Source organism: Abramis brama (genome assembly GCF_963993115.1).
Source record: "Abramis brama genome assembly, chromosome: 14".
Lineage (NCBI taxonomy): Eukaryota > Metazoa > Chordata > Actinopteri > Cypriniformes > Leuciscidae > Abramis > Abramis brama.
The window spans coordinates 33,641,142-33,664,458 of NC_139976.1; the positions used below are offsets into that span (position 1 = coordinate 33,641,142).

General features: G+C 37.0%; 1 protein-coding gene across 1 annotated transcript in view; it reads right to left on the reverse strand.

Annotated features, from left to right (window-relative positions):
• The window catches only part of scn4aa (sodium channel, voltage-gated, type IV, alpha, a), a 58,358-nt gene extending 35,041 nt beyond the window's left edge, over window positions 1-23,317 (reverse strand). The window contains exons 1-12 of the mRNA XM_084135968.1: window positions 23,300-23,317; window positions 23,080-23,217; window positions 7,350-7,653; window positions 5,599-5,721; window positions 5,404-5,489; window positions 4,916-5,044; window positions 3,815-3,906; window positions 3,308-3,562; window positions 2,380-2,443; window positions 1,511-1,652; window positions 1,223-1,417; window positions 881-1,039 (exon numbers count right to left, since the gene is read on the reverse strand). Coding sequence (XP_083992094.1) covers window positions 881-1,039; window positions 1,223-1,417; window positions 1,511-1,652; window positions 2,380-2,443; window positions 3,308-3,562; window positions 3,815-3,906; window positions 4,916-5,044; window positions 5,404-5,489; window positions 5,599-5,721; window positions 7,350-7,601 — 1,497 coding nt within the window. The 5' untranslated portion in view covers window positions 7,602-7,653; window positions 23,080-23,217; window positions 23,300-23,317. The remainder of the gene's footprint in view (window positions 1-880; window positions 1,040-1,222; window positions 1,418-1,510; window positions 1,653-2,379; window positions 2,444-3,307; window positions 3,563-3,814; window positions 3,907-4,915; window positions 5,045-5,403; window positions 5,490-5,598; window positions 5,722-7,349; window positions 7,654-23,079; window positions 23,218-23,299) is intronic.

Genomic DNA, 23,317 nt, shown 5'->3' on the forward strand with positions numbered 1-23,317 from the left:
CCCAAAAATTGACGTCCTGTCATCATTTACTCACCCTCATTTTTCAGTCACAAAATATTATATTTATTTTTAAATAATTGAGAAACAATTTAAGTCATATGACACATGTACTTTGTAAAGCTGCACGATTCTGGATAAATTGAGAACCATGTTTGTTTGTTTTTTGTCATACAGAGACAAACGTATAACAAAATAACGTAATTTACTAGAGGTTATGACAAAATGTTAATTGCTGCAGTCTTTTTAAAATGTTTAATTAATCTGATTTTTTTTTAAACTCGGTTTAAATGAATGAGTCAATGACTCATAAATACTTCAGTTGTTTCATTACTGGATAAATCAGCGTTTTTGAACAAATCTTTTTTGAATGAATGATTCAATGACAGATCCATTTTTTAACAGTCAATTGTTACCACCTGGTGGTATAATTGTTATTTGAAGTGCCAAGTTACTTTCAAAAGGTAATTTGCTCTATTTTGATCACTTCTGTAGACATCTGAACTATAAACTTTTATCTCAGGACTTCTGTGATGATAAGAATATTGGTAACAAAGAAATAACAATACTGTGTGGTTGAAAAGTTTGAATGTTCCGGTGTGATTTTTCCAAAGGTTTAATAGACACAGGTGAATCATTGTCATTTAGGAATGAGATGGCATGGGTGAGATTGCATCTGTTAATGATTAATCGTGCAGCTCAAGTACTTTGTACTTTTAAGTCTACTTGAAATTGTTATAAAGTAAAAAGTATTATTTTTACAATGTAAATTTAACTGAGTAAAAGTACTTGGTTTTAACAGAACTCAAGTATTACAGATTCCACAAAATAATAAAACTAAACATATTGTTAAAATACTCCTGATCTGAAAGTTTTACATCACCTCTCTGTCAGAGGAGACTCTGTTGATGATGAGGCGAGGCACAATCCGGCCATTACAGTCCTTTATGGCATCATCACCGTCAAGACTGTGCAGGGAACCTGTCCTGTTTGACCCTCGACTTTGAGTTGTCTGGCTGGCCAGAGATGCTTTACTGCCTACCTGTAATTTGTGATATAAATAAACCACTATATAACAACATATCAGTGTGACGTGTATCAATATAAATCAATAAATAATGAGTGTTTTGCATTTTTCATATGCATTACACATTATCAGCTGAATCTGTTCATTTTAAATAATGTAACCATATTATAATGTGAAATCATATGGTAGTCACCTGACCTCTTGGTTCCTGAGCTGCTCTAGCAATCTTTGAAACTTCTCTTCTTTCTCAATGGCCTCAGCCAAGGTGGCCGCATTCTGCTCATCATATGCCATCGCAACCACAGCCAAGATCAGATTGATGAGGTAGAAAGAGCCCAGGAAGATGACCACCACAAAGAAGATCATGTAGGTCTTCCCAGCAGCACGAAGGGTCTAAACAAGATGGAAAAGATGGAATTTAATTTGCTTACGCTATTCCAACAGATGAACATAAAAACATAAAAACAACTACTGTAGTTAACAGACCAACTGGAAGAGATTCTCCCAATAGTCCTGTGTCATGACTCTGAAGAGGGCGAGAAAGGCCCAGCCAAAGTTGTCATAGCTGGTGTAGCCATAATTTGGGTTTCGCCCAGCCTTCATACAAGTGTATCCTTCTGGACACCTCCTATAAAAACACCAGACAGCAAATGTCATTCATCTTTATCTTTTCATACATAAATCTGTATTGCCTTTATGTGGCATTACAATATGCTATCAGAAATTAATGAAAGCACTTGATATTATAGACAGGCTATATTAAAGGAGAACTCCGGTCAATTTTAACATTGAGCTCATTTTTTTGTACATTTGGAGTGCTGTCAGTACAGAGAACAACGACAAAAATCGGTGTTGCCTACACCGCGTTATCTGAATCGATTAATCGAGTAATCGATTGTCGAGTTCACGCGCATAGGTTTAGTACCTATGATCACGCGCGTGAACTCGACAATCGATTACTATGGACTTTGACCGAAAACAGGATGTAAATACAGGTATGTGCGCTGGCTGAATAAACATAATTTTTATTCATATCTTTCACATCTACTGCAGTCAGATTCACCCGTGTTCACTCTGAAGGAATCACTCACATGACCTGTGCACTTGTAATGACACATCAAGGATGTTAAGAGGCTAAAAGCAGGTTTAAAACTTGCCCCATTGAAGTCAACAGGGTGCAAATTTTAAAAAGAGGATAACACGGTGTAGGCAACACGGATTTTTGTCGTTGTTCTCTGTACTGACAGCACTCCAAATGTACAAAAAAATGAGCTCAATGTTAAAATTGACCGGAGTTCTCCTTTAAATTACAAGCATTTTTAATTACCGCTAAATAGGAATGAAAGCAAACTTACCCAGCATCAGAGCTGTTACCACATATTAAAGCATCTAAACTTTCTTCCAGAAAGTATTGGTTTTCTGAAAAGTAAAACAAGTATACCAATTTTATAGTAGACAAATGGTACGTTCAAGTCATGTCGAAAAGATCGTATTTACGAGTTGAATGCACATGAACACCACCACAAAGTCGAAAATACGAGTGGGAAGCTCGGGATTTTATTCAGGCCTCAGAGTGCTTGACTGTTGTGATGTTATTTCCATGAAGAGGTGCATACATTTTTGGTGAAGATCTTGTATTGACAATGCAAGAGTCCAGCACTCTGTAAAGTCTCCTCCAGCACATCCCAAAGACTTTCAATGAGTTTAAGATCTAGACTGGAAGTGCCAATTCATGTGTCATTGTCAAAATGATTCGTCATGCTCCCTCCTAATCATTCTTTCACGATTTGAGACTGATGGATCTTGACAGTAATCCTGAAAGTAAAGTTTAAAAACCTTGCTGTATTTTTGTGTAGTTATTTAAGAGAAGGTACACCACCACCTTGCTCTGACGAAAGTATATCTTGAATGCAACTGACGTCGTAAACACGACTTCCCAACTCGTAAATACAAACTTGCCAGAAGGACTTGAACGCACTAAAAAGTTTATAGCAGACAATACATTTACATTTTCATTGTAGGATTTAAAAAAAAAACAGTGACTTGCAAAAAGAATCATTAAAGAGTCACAAAACACAGCTCAAATTCCAATAAAAACATCACAACACAGCTGTAAAAAATTGATGCCAAAACCATTCTAATACTTTTCATTTACAAAATTATTATTATCATTATTATTGTCCTGGAATTACAAGTACTGCTGGTACTAATTGTAGCACTAACTATGTGACGACATAGCTGAGTTAAAATTGGAAATATTTAATAACCTTGACCTGCATTCACCTTCATTGTCTATGTATGCTTTGAAATCGAAAGTATCTGTGATGTTGAGGGTGGTGTCATTGACCATGGTGGAGTTGTCGACATCAAAGATGGTGCTGTTGGGAATGGGCCAACGGATGCACTTATGACGGAGATTTCCCATGAACAGCTGCAGGCCAATGAGGGCAAATACAGCCAGTGCAAAGACGGTCAAAATCATTACGTCTACCATCTTCTTGACTGACTGAATCAAAGCCCCAACAATGGTTTTCAAACCTGAGCAGAAAGTACAAGGAGAGATTGAAACAAATTAACAATACTTTTTTGGTGTATGCATTTTTCAGACATAGGTTGGAAAAAAACAATGCAAAGGTGTTATCATAAAATCAAAACTGTAAATAAATGTAGTTGCATCCAAAGACATTAAAGAAAATACCATTGAAAACATTTGTGCTTGTGTGGTTTCGTGCTTTTCCATTTGTGTGTGCCTTTTAAAGAACTGTAGCATTACATACAATTATTACATACCAGGGATAACTGTGATTGTTTTGAGAGCTCGAAGAACACGAAACGTCCTCAGTGCTGACACATTACCAAGGTCTACAAACTCTGTGACGTACCTAGAAACAATCAAACCACAAATCAGTGTCAAATAGGCACAACATACAACACCAGCTACAATATGATTGAAATAAAGAAAACATGACCCACTTTTAAAATTGATATTTATATGGTGCTTTTGCATCCTTTTGCAGTCCAAGACATTTTTTTTAGTAACACTTTATTTTAGGTGACGTATTTACACGTTACTACATGAACTTACTATAGTAATAACAGTAAATTATGCATAATTACAAGTAACTAACCCTAAACCAAACCCTAACCATAACTTTATAGTAAGTACATCTAGTTAATTAATATTACTCAGTACTTATTTGAGTAAGTACAATGTAACTAACTACGTCACCTTAAAATAAAGGGGGGTTTTTTTCATAGAAAAAAGCAATCAACAGGCTTCAGCATCTCATATTTTGGTTAAACATTATTTTACAGAATGTATACTTAGAGTGTGGTTACCAAAGAAAGCACTGGTAATATAAGGTGACTACATGGGTTAAGGTTAGGTTTACTGATAGGTTCAGGGTTAGTATCTAGTTATAACCCAGTTATTGTAATTGCTATAATAAGTACATAGTATGTACATGTGAAACAGGACTGTAAAATGAAGTGCCACCCATATATGGTATTCCATAGTATAAATAAATATTAGTATAAAGAAAGTTGTACTGGTTTAGAATAACAATTTCAAGATTCAAAAGAGATTATTCCTCTAATCATTTCTTTGTGTTAGCTGTTCCTGGCAGTGGAAAGTGATTGGTTTTTATATGTTTTATATTTAGAACTGTCAACCAATGTGGCCAAGTGGAAGCATTAGCTGACAGTCACTGAGAAGGTGTCTGAAAGATTCATTGCAAAACATAAGATCAAAGAAACGTTCTTAATATCAGTTGTGTGTGTGTGTGTGTGTGTGTGTGTGTGCATGTGTGTGTGTGTGCGCATGCGTGTATGTGTGTGTATTTCAATCATAGGCCTATATATGTGTGTATGTGTATGTATTGAAATACTCACGCCATGCTAATCACCATGAAATCAAGCCAGTTCCATGGATCACGAAGGAATGTGAAAGGTCCCACGCAGAAGCCTCGTGACAAAACTTTGATTGTTGCTTCAAAGGTATAGATACCAGTAAAAACATACCTGCAATAACAAATAAATAAACAAACAGAAATAAATATGTTTCTTGTGAATTAATTTATTATTATAAGAAGGTGCTTCAGAGTCACAATTATATAGTACTAGTATTAATACTGAATTAAATCAACATTTTGTACACAAGTATACAACATTTTTGGGATACAAATATTACAAAATTAAATATAAATAAATAAAACCAGCAAGAAATGTGTTGTCATTTCATATAGATATTTGAAAGTTGTTTTATTTACTGTCTAATCTTTTCATCTTTCAAAATTATTTGAGAATTATGCTAGTACTCAAGAGATTCAACAAAGTCAATGCTACTAAAAATGAGTGTGTTCACACAAGGCAACTCTTACTCGACTGTTTTACTCCAGGCTGGAGGGTTACTCATCGTCATGAACACGCAGTTGGACAGGATGGTGATCATGATGAACAAACTAAAATATTTGAAGCACAGTCAAGGTAAATATGACAAACAACTCATAACTGTATCAATCATGATAACCATTACAAAAAAATATGATTGTTATCAAATTGATGGCTTGAGAAGGATATGAATGTATAAGAATTTTGATGGCTCCTCTTCTGACAGGACTAAAAGGACTGATACAAAACAATGCTGGTTCAGCTGCAAACCTGTAGATTGTGTTTCCCTTGCTTATGACAATAAACGTCTGCAAATGAGAAAGAGGTTAACACAAAGGCAAGTTGAAAAACATTTATATACTCTAGGAGTGGGTGATATACCGGCAGACATGATTAACCGGTAGGAATTTGTCAACCGGTAGAGATTTTGGTCTATTATCTCTGAGCACATTTACACTAATTACCAAAAATCTGTTTATTGAAATAACCCTATTTACCGGTTTACATGCAAATCAATAACCTGGCAATGCAAGTACACCACGTTTACAAGACTGTATTAAAAACTTTCCAGATGGTGACTTCAAAATGTAAGCATATTACACTCAGAGTATTCTATATTACGTGAGTAGTGATGCTAAATAATGCATTAAAAAAAGCGCAAGCACATGAAGCCGCTGCTCATAAAACGTGTGAGAACAGAACTGAGTGCTTTTTGCAGACTAATTGGGCTTGAACTGGTAAATACACATACTTATGTGTCAACGTGACCATGTCTTTGCAGGTAAACACAGTCATTTATGTCTTAAAGGAGCCGTATGTAAGATTGTGGCCAAAACTGGTACTGCAATCACTTTCAAATTACTGTAGAGCGGTGTATCCCCTCCCCCTTCCCCTGACTCGAGGTTGCCAGATAGGCTGCAGGATCCAGCAGGAACGTTTGTAGCTGTAGCTGTGGTAACTAGAGCAGAGCTGGCAACCCGGATGCTGAAACACTACTGACTTCGTGATTGGTAGATAGGTGGAGGGTGGGGCATCAGACCAAAACACAAGATGACAACATCAACATCAGTTGAGGGCTGCAACTTCACTTTTTAAATGACAATATCCTGGCCAGGCTACTGTTGTCAGTGATATAAGTATTTGAAATGAACATGATTTCTTAATGTCTAGTGACATATCAGGGCCATTTTATGATTAATTGAAATACATTTCTTACATACAGCTCCTTTAAGTGAACATAAACAGTTGAGAAAGAAAACGCATGAGTATAATGGATCTGTGTGGTTGGTCTTAAAGTGACAGCATCCAAATGTTTCTGCTGTTGTTATTAATGTTAATCAAACAACAAAAAAGAGAAAATCTCTGCTCTTCAAAGAATCACTTTTGTAACTTTAATAAGAATAAATATATATTTAATTTACACAGTAAATTGTGTTTTTTATATGATTACTTTATACAATTTATGTAGTATTTCTTATTTCTAGTGCTTCAAATTTTCCAGGTAGGTCTATTTAATTTGTCTTTGTTCTATTGTAGTTTGTATTCCTCTATGCTAGTTATTAGATATTAGACTCATTTCGTGAGTTTTCCGTTATTAAAGCCTTTTCAGCATTAATCGTCTTCATCGTGCTCTGCCACTTGGCAGAGCGTGACAGTTTACTTGACTTCAGTAAACTTGAGTTGTTTTTTTTCTTAGGCTAGTATTAGTTTTTTGTGATATTGAAAATGGTGACAAGAATTATGAAATTTCAATGGTATCAATTTTTTTTATATCATAAAAACCTTATTTAAAGCAAAAAGAACTGAATTGTGATATATATCGTCATATACTCATACCGTGATGTAAGATTTTGGTCATATCGCCCACCCCAGACGAACACAGGTTTAGGTTTAAAATAAGGGCAATCTATTTAACATTTATGGGTGTGAGACTGACTTTCTGTGCTTTATAGAAGGGGTCTAGATCCTCCAGAGGTGTGTTGAGGAGATCCTTTGGTGGTTCACCATAGATCATGGGCAGACACTTTCCTGCCTCCAGATCATTGCTCGGTGCCAGTGGTTCCTCCTCAACCCTGTCTCCTTCCTCCCTGGTGCTCCTCTCCTGGATGAGCCTGTCGATCTCCGCCAGCGACTCTGGGGTGAATTTGCGTAATGTGTATGAGCCTGTGCGAGGGACCAGGCTTGCCATCTTGGCATCGCGAAGAGATACCACCTCAACGGGGAATCTCTACACCAAGCTCCTGAAAGAGAGAGAGGAAAAATACATTTTAATTATGATGAATGTTACCATGGACTTCATATATGGAAGTTATATTATGAGTAAGTGCATTTTGAGGAAAATTAAAAATAAATAAATAAATAAATAACTGGCTCCATTTCAAAACTGGCTTGCATTTGTCTGCTGCGGATGTGTATAGCAAGAGATTAAAAAAATGCAAAAGCAATTAATTCAGAATTAAATATCTATAAGAAGTGCAGTCAAGTCACATTTATTTAGCCTATATAGCACTTTATACAATACGGACTGTTTCAAAGCGCCTTCACATTATTAAAACAAGAAAATAACAGTGTTAATGTTATAAAATGTATCATTTATGAAACAAATTTAAGCTGTAAAGCAGCTCTACAGAAGATAAAAGGGTCATATCCAGCTCAAGTTAGTTGTTTCAATTAAGTTCAGTACTAAATAAGTGACCAGGAGTGTGAAATATGCAAATTAAATATAAATTGTGGTTTGACTTGCACATGAACCCCAAAGAACACCAACCAAACAAATTAAAATCTGACGACAAACAGTCTTGGGTGTGAACCAAAAGCTGTGGTGTGTAAGTACCATAAATTTACAAATAAAATTTTGAAGTACATGCACTAAATCATTTTTTAAACAAAATTTCCACATTCCCCAAAACACGAGTTTTTGGAGGCCGTTCATGACTAAACTTTTATGGGTGTGCATTCTCTTGTATGAGACAGCGTTTCCTCTCACTGACATCCTTGTTTAATAACATCTCCTTGTGGTCATTAATACAACTGCAAAACACTCAGTCATGGCTGTTATACATGCATGATATCAAAACATCATAAGCTAACACAGATTATATAAGATGTGCATTATTGTAGCAGTAAATGGCAAAAAAAAAAAATATATAAAATCCGTGCCACTGGTTACACAGAATGGAAAAGACAGAATGGAAATTATGATATAGTGAGAATATTGAGCTCACACTCGAGGGGTAAAAACACCTCTTACACGTTTTATTCAGAAGGCCAAACTGAGCAAACATATGCAATTTTATGATCAAAGCTCTGTAGTTTTAATTGTGTGTGTGTGTGTGTGTGTGTGTGTGTGTGTGTGTGTGTGTGTGTGGCGGGGGTGGGGGTTGGACATATGCAATGCAATACAATAATGATTGAGTTATGAACAAATAAACGTTACTCAAAAGCCTGATGAATTTGATACTTACATTTTAACATGAATTTCCCAAAAAAATAAAAATCAAGTAAACCTTCAAAAACTTCAAAAAGTTGCTTCAGTCCAGTAAATGTTCATCTTGAAATATTACAAGCAATATAGAAGTTATTCTCACGTTTACTTTATAAATAAGATTTTACAGTGAAAAAAAAGCATGAGTACCTGAACTGAATTTTTGTGAAATTTCAGTGAATAATAATAGTGAATAATCGTTACTTAATAAAAAACGATAAACTATAAATCAGACAAAAGAAGGCAGTAGTATATGTACAACAGGTTTTTCAGCAAAGCTGATAATTCAGAGGCCTTAGAAATTTGCATATCAAATATGATACAGCAGGCTTTATAACAAGGTTAAGACCCTGCATTGACATCAGAATAGTTGCTCATTTAAAGGGGTGGTATAAAGCCCTTTTCACAAGATGTAAAATAAGTCTCTGATGTCCCCAGAGTGTGTAAGTGAAGTTTTAGCTCAAAATACCCCACATATATTTTTATATAGCATGTTAAAATTGTCACTTTTTGAAGGTGAGCAAAAACGCACAGTTTTTGTGTCTGTCCCTTTAAATGCAAATGAGCTGCTGCTCCCGCACAGGGGGCGGAGCTTCAACAGCTTGTGTCCTGAAAATTTAAAAAAATTATAGCCTTTTATGTTCAAGAAAAAGTCAGAAAAAGATGGAGTGATTCAAGAAGAAGTGGCAACATGTAGACAACATTTCTGAATGGTTAGTTGATGAATTTATGTAGCTCATGTGTAGTTATCTCCTAGTCATTGATTAGCATATTCTGTCATGATAATCTATAAATCGCATTGCCAGGGGCGGGGTTTATGTACATTTTAGGGTTGGTGATGTCATTAACCTGGGAGGAATGTCTTGTAGTCCCTACCAGCCATTTGTTTGTAGTCCTTAAAAAGCAATTTCTTTAAAAGAAAATGTCTTCCTTTGCTTTGAACTTTGAGCGTCGTAACTTTGCAGATGCTGTTTATGCTTACAGGAATGTAATGTTCTGTAAGTGTGTAATGTTAACAGGAACATGTTAACCACCCCTTTAACCAATGGTAGAGAGTTTTATTAATGTGCTGTGCTGAGAGTCACTTCAGGGCACATAATTTAATGATCTATAAAGTATCTCAGAACAATAAGTGTACACCACTGAGGTTTGAAATGTCAGTTAAGATGACTGTGGACTGCCAAGGAAAGGCCACATTACAAGCTGACCTTGAAGATGTACGCTTGGCAGACTAACACTCCCTCTAAGACATGAGCCACGACCAGTCGAACCTCCAGTCTGCCACACTCCACCTGTGAGATCCCATCCTTGAGACTGAAGCATGAAGCAACCCAAATAAATGTGCCAAAGCAATGACAAAGTGTGCTTGGGAGCGACAGCAAGACACTTTCCCACAGTACCAAAGAGAACCAAATATTACTCTAGATAGAACATCATATTACTTATTAATTTAGCAGACACAGTCACCCCCGCCAACTCACATAAATCATGATGAGTTCACAGAGACACAGTCAATTGATGGCTGCCCACTACTACAGAGAAGGTGGTTAAGTGTGTCAGACCGCCATTTTGTATTTTTCTCTTGAATGTGAAATCAAACACTATAAGGGTAACACATTACAATAAGGTACCATCTGTTAACAATAGTTAATTACATTAGGTCACATGAACTAACAATGAAAAATAATTCTAAAGCAGTACTTCATGTTAATTATTTATATGTAAGTTGCATCTGTCAACATTATTTAATGGACCTGAGCTGACATGAACTATAATAGGCATGTGACGGTATAACATTTTCATATCACAATAATTCCCAAAGCTTTTATCACTGTATTGAATTAAGTCACAAAAAATATAAAGTAAACAAATATTTAAAACAGATTAAACTGCAAAAGAACTATAAAGAACAATAGATAACACTTTATAATAAGGTCCCATTAGTTAATATTAGTTAATACTTTAACTAACATTAACAATGAGTGGTTACACTATTTTTAAGGTGTCATTGTTACAGTGTAATTATACATGTACATACTATAGGGCTAGGATTAGGAATAGGGTTTGGTTTAGGGTCAGTTGCATGTAGGCTAATTATGCATAATTTACAATTATTGCTAAAGTAAGTACATGTAACGTGTAACAAGGACACTGTAAAATAAAGTGTTACCCAATGAGCAAATCTGTAGCTACATTTGTTACAGTATTTATCATTTTTTGTTAACATTAGTTAATAAAAAACCAACTGTTCTTTGTTAGTTCATGTTAGCTCAATTAACATTAACAGTAAATAATTAATAAATAAGTAGTAAATGTTGAAATTAACAAAGACTAACAAATACTTAGTTTTAATTAATGCGATAACTAATGTTAACTAATCTGACCTTATTGTAAAGCGTAATCAAAATTTGTAAAGAACAAAACACAGCCTTGATTATTAATTCTGCAATGCACATATTTTACTACATATTTCTGAATGAATCATAATAAAAATTTTAAGTTCAGTGGAAATGAAGTTTGCCTTTGTAGGGCAGCATATACACAACATGGGCACAATTGGAAAGCACACACACACACACACACACACACACACACATACGTACACTTAAAGGATTCAGTGTTTCTTTATGGGGACCCAGTATACAGGGCAACAGGGGCTGGGAGACTTACACTCTGTATCACTCTAATACACATGCGTACCACACAAACACTGATATGGTTGCTGCTCAGCTGCCGTGGGCCATCACGGTTGAGCATCGAGTTACAGAAGCGAGATGACTCTGCTCATTCCAGCCTCACTCGCATCGCACCAATAAACAGGCTAACACGCCAACTCAGCTCCGACCCATCGCCCAACACCTAGTCTTATGCATGAGACTCCTTTACCCATCAAAAACAAATGGTCCCTCACTTTGATCCTTCCACCCATTACAGCGCACAACATCTTGAGTTTCACAGCAGGTCAATGTCACTCCATTACATATTCACTGCAATTGAAGTCAAACCGTCTCTTTTCTTACGTTTTCTAAAGTTAATTTTAAAAGTAATGCGTTACAATATTGCGTTTACTCCCTAAAAAGTAACTAGTCTAATTGTGTTAGTTTGTTACTTTTCATGAAAAGTAATGCATTGCGTTACATTTTCTCACCTGTTATTTGTTTTTTAATAACAACATAAAAAAGTTATATTTTTGGCAAATGTAAAGGCCCTTCCATGCTGGAAGTGGAATGACTCAGGAGAAGAAAGTTTAACACTCTTACGAAAAACAAAAAGTGTAACACTGTGACGTTTAAACAAAGTCATTTTGCTTAGTATGGATGAATTGGATCATCAAAGGTCAACAGCAAAGACACTGGTTAATAAAGTGAGATTAAATACATAAATTATGTATTATTCAACATTTTAATTATTGCAGGTTTGCTTAAAGGCGTGGTATAATGCCCCTTTTTACAATATGTAAAATAAGTCTCTGATGTCCCCAGAGTGTGTATGTGAAGTTTTAGCTCAAAATACCCCACAGATGTTAAAGATGTTTTACAGCATGTTAAAGTTGTCCCTTTTTGAGGGTGAGTAAAAACGCATTGTTTCGTGTGTGCCCCTTTAAATGCAAATGAGCTGCTGCTCCCGGCACAGAGGGTGGAGCTTCAAGAGCTTGTGAGTGTTAGCAGTTCCGATTACCTAACGCAGCTAAACCTCAAGCACTAAAATGTCAGAAACTGTTCTGCCTTTTATGTTTAAACTGGAGTCGGACAATGATGGAGAGTCTCAAGAAGAAGTGACAACATGTAGATTGCAACAGGACGTTTCTGAATGGTTAGTTGATGGATTTATGTTGCTGATCTGGAGTTAACTATCTTCAAGTCTTTGATTAGCAAATTCTGTCATGATATTCTATAAAATCGCTTGTGTGGGAACTGTTGTAAGATGCCTACAGAGTGACATGCTATTGCATTTGTATTACGTACTGTATTGCATGTGAAAAGACGGATGCGACAGCTTGAGCAAACTGAGGCGGGAAGAGCAAATGACAGACACAGTGGGAGTGGTGTCAAGCCTCGGAGAGGCACGTATTAACATAAATAAACATAAAATATCCAAAACTGGGGGAAATAAAGTGTTAAAGGTGCTCTAAGCGATGTCACACGTTTTTTAGGCCGAAACATTTTTTGTCACATACAGCAAACATCTCCTCACTATCCGCTAGCTACCTGTCCCCTGAACACACTGTCTCTGTAGACAGCCCAGGTTCCACAAACGGCAACAAAAACAAACTGGCCCAGCCTGGACCACGAAACATAACAAACAGTGTTCCAGCCAATAATGATTTGGGGGTTGGGGTTGGGGGGTTAGTGCGCGTGCACATGAAGGGGGGGGGGGGGGGGTGTAGGTGAGAGAAGCATGAAGAGGGAAGTTAGCTAGAGGAGAGATGTCAAACAATGACCAACGTTAGAATTACATTTTCTTGAATTTTGATATGGCCGACACACGACCAAAGAGACGACGTTCCGATGAACAAATAGCAAAGAAGAGGGAAAAGGAGAAGGAACGCGCGAAGTCCCGAATTTACATCGGAAAAGACTTCGAAAGGTGGCGAGAACTCCGTCGGCAGAAGGGCTTCCAATCCGACATTCAGGTGGCTCTGTTTTTGCTGGACAGGTGGGTAAATCCAGTCTGGAGTTCATGACTGTTTCAGGAAGCACGGAAGGGAGGGGAATTAAGGGACGGGGTGGCGCTGATTACCAGGGAAAGGCAGTCGATCCATCACACAGACTCCCAAATGTGCTCTACTACAACAACTCTTCCTCTTCTCAACATGGACTGCGTGTTCCCGGGGGCGTGGTTTATGTAAATTTTAGGGTTGGTGATGTCACTAACCCGGGAGGAATGTCGTGTAATCCCTACCAGTCGTTTGTTGTAGTCTTTAAAAAACGATTTCTTTAAAAGCAAATATCTTCCTTTGCTTTGAACTTTGAGCGTTGTAACTTTTTGTCAGATGTTGTTTATGCTCAAACAGCAACATTACACACTAAATAAAGTTAGAAAAGTGAAATCATAATCAACCACCCCTTTAATAGTTTGCAATTCCCTTTTTTTATTCATTTTGAGGAATACTGAATTTTTGTGGAAGTGAAATGAGTAAATGCCTGCTTAAAATTTAACTTAAAATTTGAATTACAATAACCATCATGTTCACACAATGCCTCTGCACTTACTCACAATTTCTCTCAACATGGGAACAGGAGAAGTGTCAATCAATGAAAAAGTAATTAAAAAAAGTAATCTTATTACGTAACTCACATTAATGTGTTTCCCCCCAACACTGGTTGTGGCATCATTAGCATTTCTAGGTCACCATTTCTGACCCATTTTTTTCTGCTTTGCATCCAACAATTTGTCAGTTTGTTTACACCGTCCAGCAAACTTTTTCAAAAGAGCACCTGCCAAAAAATGGAGGGTGTTCTATGTCATTTTCCCACCAATATTAAGCTTCACTGTGCCATCCTGGATGGGGCTATTAAGCCGCCATCAAGATCTACTATCAGGGGTTTTCAAACTGTGAGAGTGGGAAAATGTGGGTCGCGCAAAGTCACTTGGCTGCAGCTAAATTTACGTTTCACTGAATGACACACACATAAACAGACACAAGTAGTTTAGTTCGAATCGCAAAGGCTGTGATTTAATTATGTAAATATATGTACTGCATGTTTCAAAGTAAAGCGTGCACATGCAACTTTGCAATGATAGTGTTTTCAGGGTATCAGAGCGACTCATGAGATTGCATTACACCAGAGAATTCAAATGTCAGGAAAAGCATGTATTTGACTACCAACCAACACAAAGGGAAAATATATCTTTAAAAAGCATTGAACTCACCGCAATGAGTTTAACGACAATCGCAGCGCGGATTACAGTTCATATCCATTCCATGTTTTAAGTTTTTATGGACATATTTTACATAATCTTTAGCGTCTGTAAATGGAGAAATTGAAAGTTAAAAATGTTTACAGTTGGAAATTTTACAGTTGTACTATTAAATATTTTTTACTGAATAATTAATAATAATTAATCTTTTTTATCAAATACTCGATTTCTGTCATATCAAATGTTTGATACTACCATCTAAAACATTTTGGTGGGTCTTGAGATAGATTATACTTATCTAATGTCCTGAAATGGAAAGGTTTGGAACTCCTGTCCTATTTCACTACCGGATAAGACAGCGCCACCCCCTCCTAAACCTTTTAAAAGTCTTTATCAGGTCAGGGGCCCAGTTTTCCCCAAGCCTTAAAATATACTTCTTGCAGTCTTTACTGAAGACATTTCCTGATTGCATTATAGCAGATCAGATCTTCAACAAGTAATAACTATACCACTGAATAGTCCGGCAACTTGCTCATATACAGTAGCTGTCAACAGAGATTGTTGTAAAGCCAGTACACAGGGCAAGACTAGTGACACTGACTGAAGTCTCAATTATAGGACAGAAAAGTTAATAATGACATGCTAATATTTGTTGCTGGTATTGCATCTTACTGTACCTACACCCAAGAACAACAGGCAAACAGAGATCTCATACTGTTATGCACTCAGAAATATAGTGAAAGATTCTCTTCATTTGAGTGATCCTTGCCAAGCTTTTTCAGATGACTGATGCTCAATGTTTGGCAGCAGAACACAGATGTAAAAGATAATAATGAACCACCATATAGGAAATGTCCACCAATATACATACACATAATTGCATAGATTAGAAAAAATCTGTCATGTATGTTTTTTAGAAAGGTAGCATAAACACACATTCAAAATCAAATAATTGTGTTATGGTGTCAATTATAAAGCAATATGTTCAAAGTTAAGATAAAAACATAGAACTTGAGCCGAGTTAACTCTCTAGAGATCTGTACCAGACCCGAATTGACACCGAATCACTTCTTACCCAAACCTTACATGCATGAATTAGTTTTGTAAAAAAAATTTTTTTTTAAAAAAAACAACAACAACTCAACCTTAGATAGATCTGATAAAAACAGACCCGAGTCTGACTCAACAACAACTTTTTAGAACCCGCCTGAACAGCAATGTAAAGGGCAGTGACGTCAGTCTCCAGGAGGGTTTGTAATTTATAGATTAGATGTAGATTTAGGGTGTATGTTAATGTTGTCATGTTGTTAAATGGCAAAAAAATTATTATAGAAAGTTGGCATTATTCATTTGGCTCCATTTGGTATAAAACCACATTTATTTAAAATTACTCAAGGCTACGGACAACAAATATCATGTCTGAGGTACCTGCAATGGGTTTTCAGGTGCAAGTAAACCCATGAAGACCAATTCTTCATAAACCTATTTTTGCCAAACTATAAAAATTGCCCAATTGCAAAAATGGCTAAAAAAACTTAGAGCAGCTTAAGTGTCTAAATAACTTAAGGGGTAACTGGACACTGGCAAGTGCTTGAGTTTTAACACATGATCGATGTTGCTCATAAAACAGTGTCACTGACTGACATCCAAAGGGGGGAAAATCTATTGAAAAGCATAAATAGCATTAAAACTATACAACTATGCTGACACAACTGATATTTCAACAAAGCAAAACACATCTACATTTCATTTAAATAAGACCAGGAATAGCTTGACTATATCCATTTGTGACCTCTGACACCTGCACTTATGCCTGATGTGGTAAGTTGTAAAAAAAAAAAGATCAGCAGTACAAACAAGAGATTTCATTACCATACCGTGATGACATGAGGCGTGCCTTGGACCTATGTCTTCTTTAACGCTGCCATGCCCACTTAACCTTGCTCTCTGGTCTCTATAAGGCCTCACACAAAGCTCTTTCTGACAAAGATGTCTCCAATCCACTGCTATCAACTGAAATCACTATGTAAATCATGGTAATTTCATTCCAAATATGAGGATTATTCATTTTCTAAGGTCTGTATCTATTTGCTTAATTGTGGAACTCAATACAATGATTACTAATATGATATTTTTCAGTAATAAACAGATATAAGTTAAATGATTATTATTATCATTGGATGTAGACTTGTATGGGATATTTATGAAAATAACTGTGAAAAATGTCTTTACACATTTTAAGGAAAATGGTAAAGGGTCTACATGTAGCAGAAAGCCATAGCAGGTCAAGCATACAAGCATGTTAACACAACAGAAATCATTTACTCCCCCTTATGCCATCTGAAACCATTATAATCTTCTGTCTACAGTGTAACATTAAGAAGATATGTTGCCTAATGTCTTAGCTGGTCATTTCTCAACAGTGGACAGTGACCAGTGGCTGTCAAGCGCCAAACAACACAAAAAAGCATAAACTAGACCATATAATGATGAACTATATTTGAAGTATTCTGCAACAGAATATCTTTCTGTGAGAAACAGACCAACATTTAAGTTATTGCTGAAAATCCTCCCTCCTCTTTAGCTCTCAAATCACATTTACACCTGCACACCTTCGAGACACAGCAAGTTTGAGTTTAAATTTGAACATATTGAACAACATGACACAGAGGAGAGGGGAATTAAACAAACAAGGTTTGCCTACTTTGATGTATGGACTACTTTTCTTGTCCTTTTTGTCACTGTTTGATTGACATTCAATTTATACCGTACTGTACTGAAAAGAGCATATTTTCAGCTCCTCCTTAACATTTCCATTTGTGTTCCACAGCAGAAAGAAAGTCATAGTCCAACAATGGGAGTGTTAATAATGACAGAATTTTAATTTTGGGGTGAAATATTCCTTGAACTGAGGAATACTAGCACACTGTAATATGGTACACTACAGTATAGGGGCTTTCGACTGGGTAGTTATAGGAACTCGGTTACAGGAACAGAGGAACTAGCCAGGGGTGCGTTTCCCAAAAGCATCGTTGGCCAACTATGTTCGCAAGTTCCGTCGTTATCAGCATAGTTCAGCTCGATGGTGTTTTAAGCCCCCAATGGCTCCTTAGAGGCAGCTAACCCTACCCTTAAACCTACCCATCCCCTCGCTGCCTGGAAGGCGCCGTTGGGGGCTTAAAACACCAAACACTGCAGTACGATAGGAGGCTTGTTAAAATAAAGTAAATACAATCTCCTCAGTCCTCCGAAGATCCCGAAAAAAATGTCCGTTGGTGCTTTAGTGACTACTTCGCTCAGAGAACCTGTCAATCACAGCTGTCAATCATGACGTTACGCCACCGTTTTTATAGCATCACGTAACTAACAAAAAAAACAACTTATTTTTGAAACAGACACTTGAACTTACATCAGTGTGATAAAAACGACAGCAAATGAAAGAAACCACCTTTGGAAAAAAGATATTCGATGTGTAATTTAATTGTTTAGTTGGTCTCTTATTTAGTTGAATAACACGGGGAGGCGGGGTTTATGACCTATACTAGGACCAGTCACCGGGGGGCGATCGAGACGTTTTGGCTTCACTTTTCAGGGCTTGTGCGGCACGCTTGGTAAGAACGAGCCCATGATTGAATCTGGAAATAAAGCAAAATAACTGAGAAAAATGAGAAATAGTCCTCAGATGTCATGTCTGTAATAGCGTTAATTCGATCTCAAACAGATTCATTAAAAGAAGTTATTACTCCACCACGTGCGTGACGTCATAAACCAACATGGCTGAACGACCACTTTGCGACAATACACAGTCGTGACTAGCTAGCAGGGGGGTAATCGAGCTCTCGAATTCCATACCACCCCCGGTGGCCGCCATTGGCTAACAAGCCATCACCTGCTGTTAGCATTCCATTGACTCCCATTCATTTTGGCGTCACTTTGACAGCGAATAACTTTACATCTGACTCTTTAAAGACTCCATTTGTCCATTGTTTATTTCTAAAAAAACACGACAATGTATAAAAGGCTCCATTACCTTGTATCTTACGTTATGGCTCCGTAGAAGCAGTTTTTGTAAAAATAGGCTAACGATTGCGTCATAACCACGCGACTCTCTGGAAATTACCGTATAGGCAGGAGGAGAAGCTCGCAGTCAAGCGGGGGGACGTGGAGGCATAAAGTCCGATAAAGTCAAGGGAGAAGCCCATAGAGAGTCATAAAGTTGCTACCTCATGGACAGCTCCTACTCACGCTCTCCGTCTCTGCAAGATTCGGAAGGGAATGATTCAGATTTCGCTTGGCACAGCTACTAGAAGACTTACAACTGTCAGACAGGCTGCTGACGTCACATTCACGTCGTCAAGCTCAGTTTGAGTCTGCGCAGTACGCTCAGCCAGGAATCAGGAAGTGAGTGCTTCTAATTTGCTTCACTTTTCTCCGTTGAAACCTATGGGGTCGCTGTGTCCAGTTTATATACTGTCTATGCTAGCTAGTTGATTTCTTCAACGATGCATCGTACTATGGTAGTTAAGCAGCGAGTTACGTCGTTGTTTGGGAAACGCGCGCCCCAGGGCGGTCCCCCGAGAACTACATTTTCTCCTATAGGGCCATTTTCCTGGTAAGCTGGTCAACAGCAACATCATTTAAACGCGGCATTCAATAACGTCAACAACTAGAGGATGGAAGACGCCATGATCAGAGCTGTGTTTTTATTGTGTGTTATGGGTTTCATGATAAAGGAAATGGAATGTAGACGTACAAGTTAGGCCATGTGATAGAAAGAGCAAAAAGGAAGGCTAAGAGATAAAATCTACTGACAACTTGCAGTTCTACATATCATTGAGGCTGAGAAAAAAACAAAGCGCCGCAGACAAAGGCAAAAGGTAAATGCTACCTTTCACTGTTTTCCATGTTCGTGGAGTAAGTTTAAACTGTGTGTTTACATTGATTTTTAAAAATGGTGTGTTTCGTATGGCATGCGTTCAGCCAATCAACGTACACTTACATCACAGGTAGTTTTTATTGTGCTGGGTTAGACCTACTCTGAACTGAAGTAGGAGCTAATTTAGTCCCCACAAAAGGCATTCCTATAACAAAAATCATTCCCAGATCCAGTGGTGTCAAAAAATGGGTATCTCCACCAATAGTTAGAGCTACAAGATTAATCATTAAAAAAAAATTGAGATCTTGATTCAAACACGTGTGCGATCTTATTCCAAAATGACAACGATTCACCTGTGTCTATTAAACCTTTGACAAAATCACACCGGAACATTCTGATCTGTGTTTGCGCTGATGTAGACCCAGAGAAAAGCATTTATTATGTGTATAGGTATGAAACAGCTTCACAAACAGTCTTTTCAATACACAGTATTGATATTTCTGTCTTACAATAATTCAAATCATCACAGAAGTACTTGAATAAGTTCACATTTCATATATAAACACTGATGCAATCAAAACAGAGCAAATCCCCTTTTGAAAGTAACATGGCGTTTCAAATAACGATTGTATAGATTAAATCGTTACACCAGTAGGTGGCGACAAGTGACTGTTAAAAAATGTATTTGTCATTGAATTTTCATTCAAGAGTTTTGTTCAAAAACGCGGATTCATCCAGTAATAAAACAAGTGAAGTATTTATTAATCATTCATTCAACCCATTTTTTTTTTTAAATAGACAGCAGCAATTAATATTTTGTCAGATCCTCTAGTAATTTACAATAATATTATTACAATATTACATCTCTATTTGAAACAACTACAAAAAAATTGTGATTCTCTATTTATCCATAATCGTGCAGCTCTTCAAATAGTTATAGGAACTATGAAAATGCAGTTTCAAAATAATCAATGAAAATTAATCAAGACCAGGGTGTCGTTAGACTGTTTTTACTGTAGAATACTACTGATAAGTCCTTGTCTGGCAATGGAGATTACAGCATCTGGAGTGCGTTTTGTCAAAGCCAACTATTGTCTTACAACACAATTTAATGGAACTTGCGACCATAGTTGGCTTTGGGAAACGCACCCTTGAGAATTATTTTCCCTAATAAGATTTTAGCAATCATGTTGTGTGTTTTTGGAATTAGAACTAATGATGCCAGATTTTGAAATAAATCACTCTTTTGATCTAATCTGACGAAACTGTTTTTTTTTTTATTAATTTGGACAGTTCACTCACACACTAAAATCTTTTCACACCAAAATAGTAACAAGATACTTTATAAAACAAAGAGAGCACTGCATGAGACATTTACCTACTATTCAAAATGAAACCTGCAAATGTCTTATCATTTGAGTACAAGGAAGCAGCTCGGCTCTGTACTGCAAAGCCAATTTATATAAATATATCTGTAACAGTATCCGAGAAAGAAGAAAGACACTTTTTGATGGAGGTCTGTGCCTCAGTACTGATGAAAAGCTAAAAACGCCCATGATCGACACATATCTCATAGTGATATAATATCTCAAAGATATTAAAAGTCACAGCACTACAAACTCCGGATGCTCGAAAATGTGTGGTGGCTGAAACGGGTCAAATTCATGTTTGCACTTTCAACACAAGAGTGCTGGTAGGGGGATTGCCAGAAGATCACATGGTTTCACCGGTGAAAGAAACCTAAAACCAACACCTTTTGCGTCCAAGAACATGTGACGCCCAGCACTCGCTCATACACACACACACTCTCTACACAACACAACATAATCTAATTCAACAGAATCTACACCAAATAATTAGTATGTCACTGAATGATGACATCAACAGTTGCTACATCCATATATCCATGACAGTATCATATACATGGTGTTGTCACCGTTTAGCTCCAAGTAACCACAACCCGTCCACCAGGGCTAAACTCACAAGGTCCAACCTCAGGTTTCAATCTTGCCCTTAGCAATAAAACTAAAAACAAACATCTCGTTTTATTTCAATCACAAGCAATATCCAATATTAAACAACCTTAAGTTAGCTGGCACCTCTGTGAAATGAGACAACTTCCTAGGTACCTCAAGTGCATAAATCTGAAGGGGGTTTAAGTAAAATCCGATCTGAGTGCTTCTGACGAGCGTCTCGGGACCAACAGTCCTAGAGTCTCCAACATCCTACACCTCTGATCGGGGCAACATGGATTAACATTTGTAGGAATGGTGGGGTACAACTGAGTACTACGAGCATCATCAGCCGAGCCCTGAAATGAAGACCCTGGCTATATTTAACTCTGACTCCATAGTCTGTTGGATGGGAAAAAGAGTATGGCAACACAGTCAGCATCTGCTGGAACAATAGACCTGACACATTAGCCTAGCCATAGGGGAAAACTTGTATAGTCTTCACATATAGCCTACATTTATAGAAGTATGGTGGAGAGCAAATAAACATGAGAGTAAGAGAAAAACTTTGTGAATATGTAAAGGATAAAGCAAACTGGTCACACTTTAGATTAGGGTCCTTATTCTACATCCCTAATCAAACCTAAACTTAACAACTACCCTACTAAGTTAGTAGGGTAGTTGTTAAGTTTAGGTTTGATTAGGGATGTAGAATAAGTATAATTTTATAAGTACTAATAAACAGCCAATATTCTAGTAATATACATGCTAATAAACAACTAGTTAATACTGAGAGTTGGACCCTAAAGTGTTACGTGCAAAATGACACATTATCCTTCTTACTACACACCCGCTTACAAAATAAATAAATGAATAAATAGACATGAATATTTAATTCAGTTTCAGTATTAATTTCTTATTTATTTTTGAATTATTTTATTGTTTGAAAAGAAAGACCACAGGATGATTTCGAGACATGAAACTAGCACAGCTACGGAGGAGCTAATAGTTAGCCTGGGACAATGTTCAATTAAAATTTAGTGGTCATTGTACAAAAATATTTGCCAGCAGAATGTCACAATTGACAAATTAAAATCAAGTATTTCAGAGTGAAATATTGTAAAACCTTTCCCAACTTCCCATATGAATTATTTAAAATTCCACTTATCTAATTTACTAGCTACTAAACTACTGGACATGTTTAAAGTATATATCTAGCTATGCTGTGTACTGTAGCTCAACTTAAATCATGACGAATTAACATTCATCACAATTTTAAATCCCAATTCCTCAATATTCTATCACATGTTCATATCAAACTTCTTATTAAGCTAGACACTTCTGTCAAGTCAAGGTCAACAGTATATTAAAACAACACTGAAATCAAAAAATTTGGGGGCCAAAATGAATCCTGCAGCTTTCCAGCTTCACAGCATTGCCCTCACCCGACTGACCTATGCATCATGCAGTGCGCTCTTGACCACAGCTTTACCTTTCACAGTGAGGGAAATATTTCCACAAACCCTTCGGTCTTTGGTCTTCCTTCCAGCTGAAGTCTTGTCTCTCTTGCCCGAGGCCAGCGCGAGCTCCAGGACAGCTGTTGCTGACACATAAACGTCTTGAATGAAACCTGAGATTGAGCCGCAGGTATAGAGGATCATCACTGGAAAACTCTTACATATGCGGGTGTTGAAATACGCTTTCTACTTCACCTTTCTGGAGCAGATGCT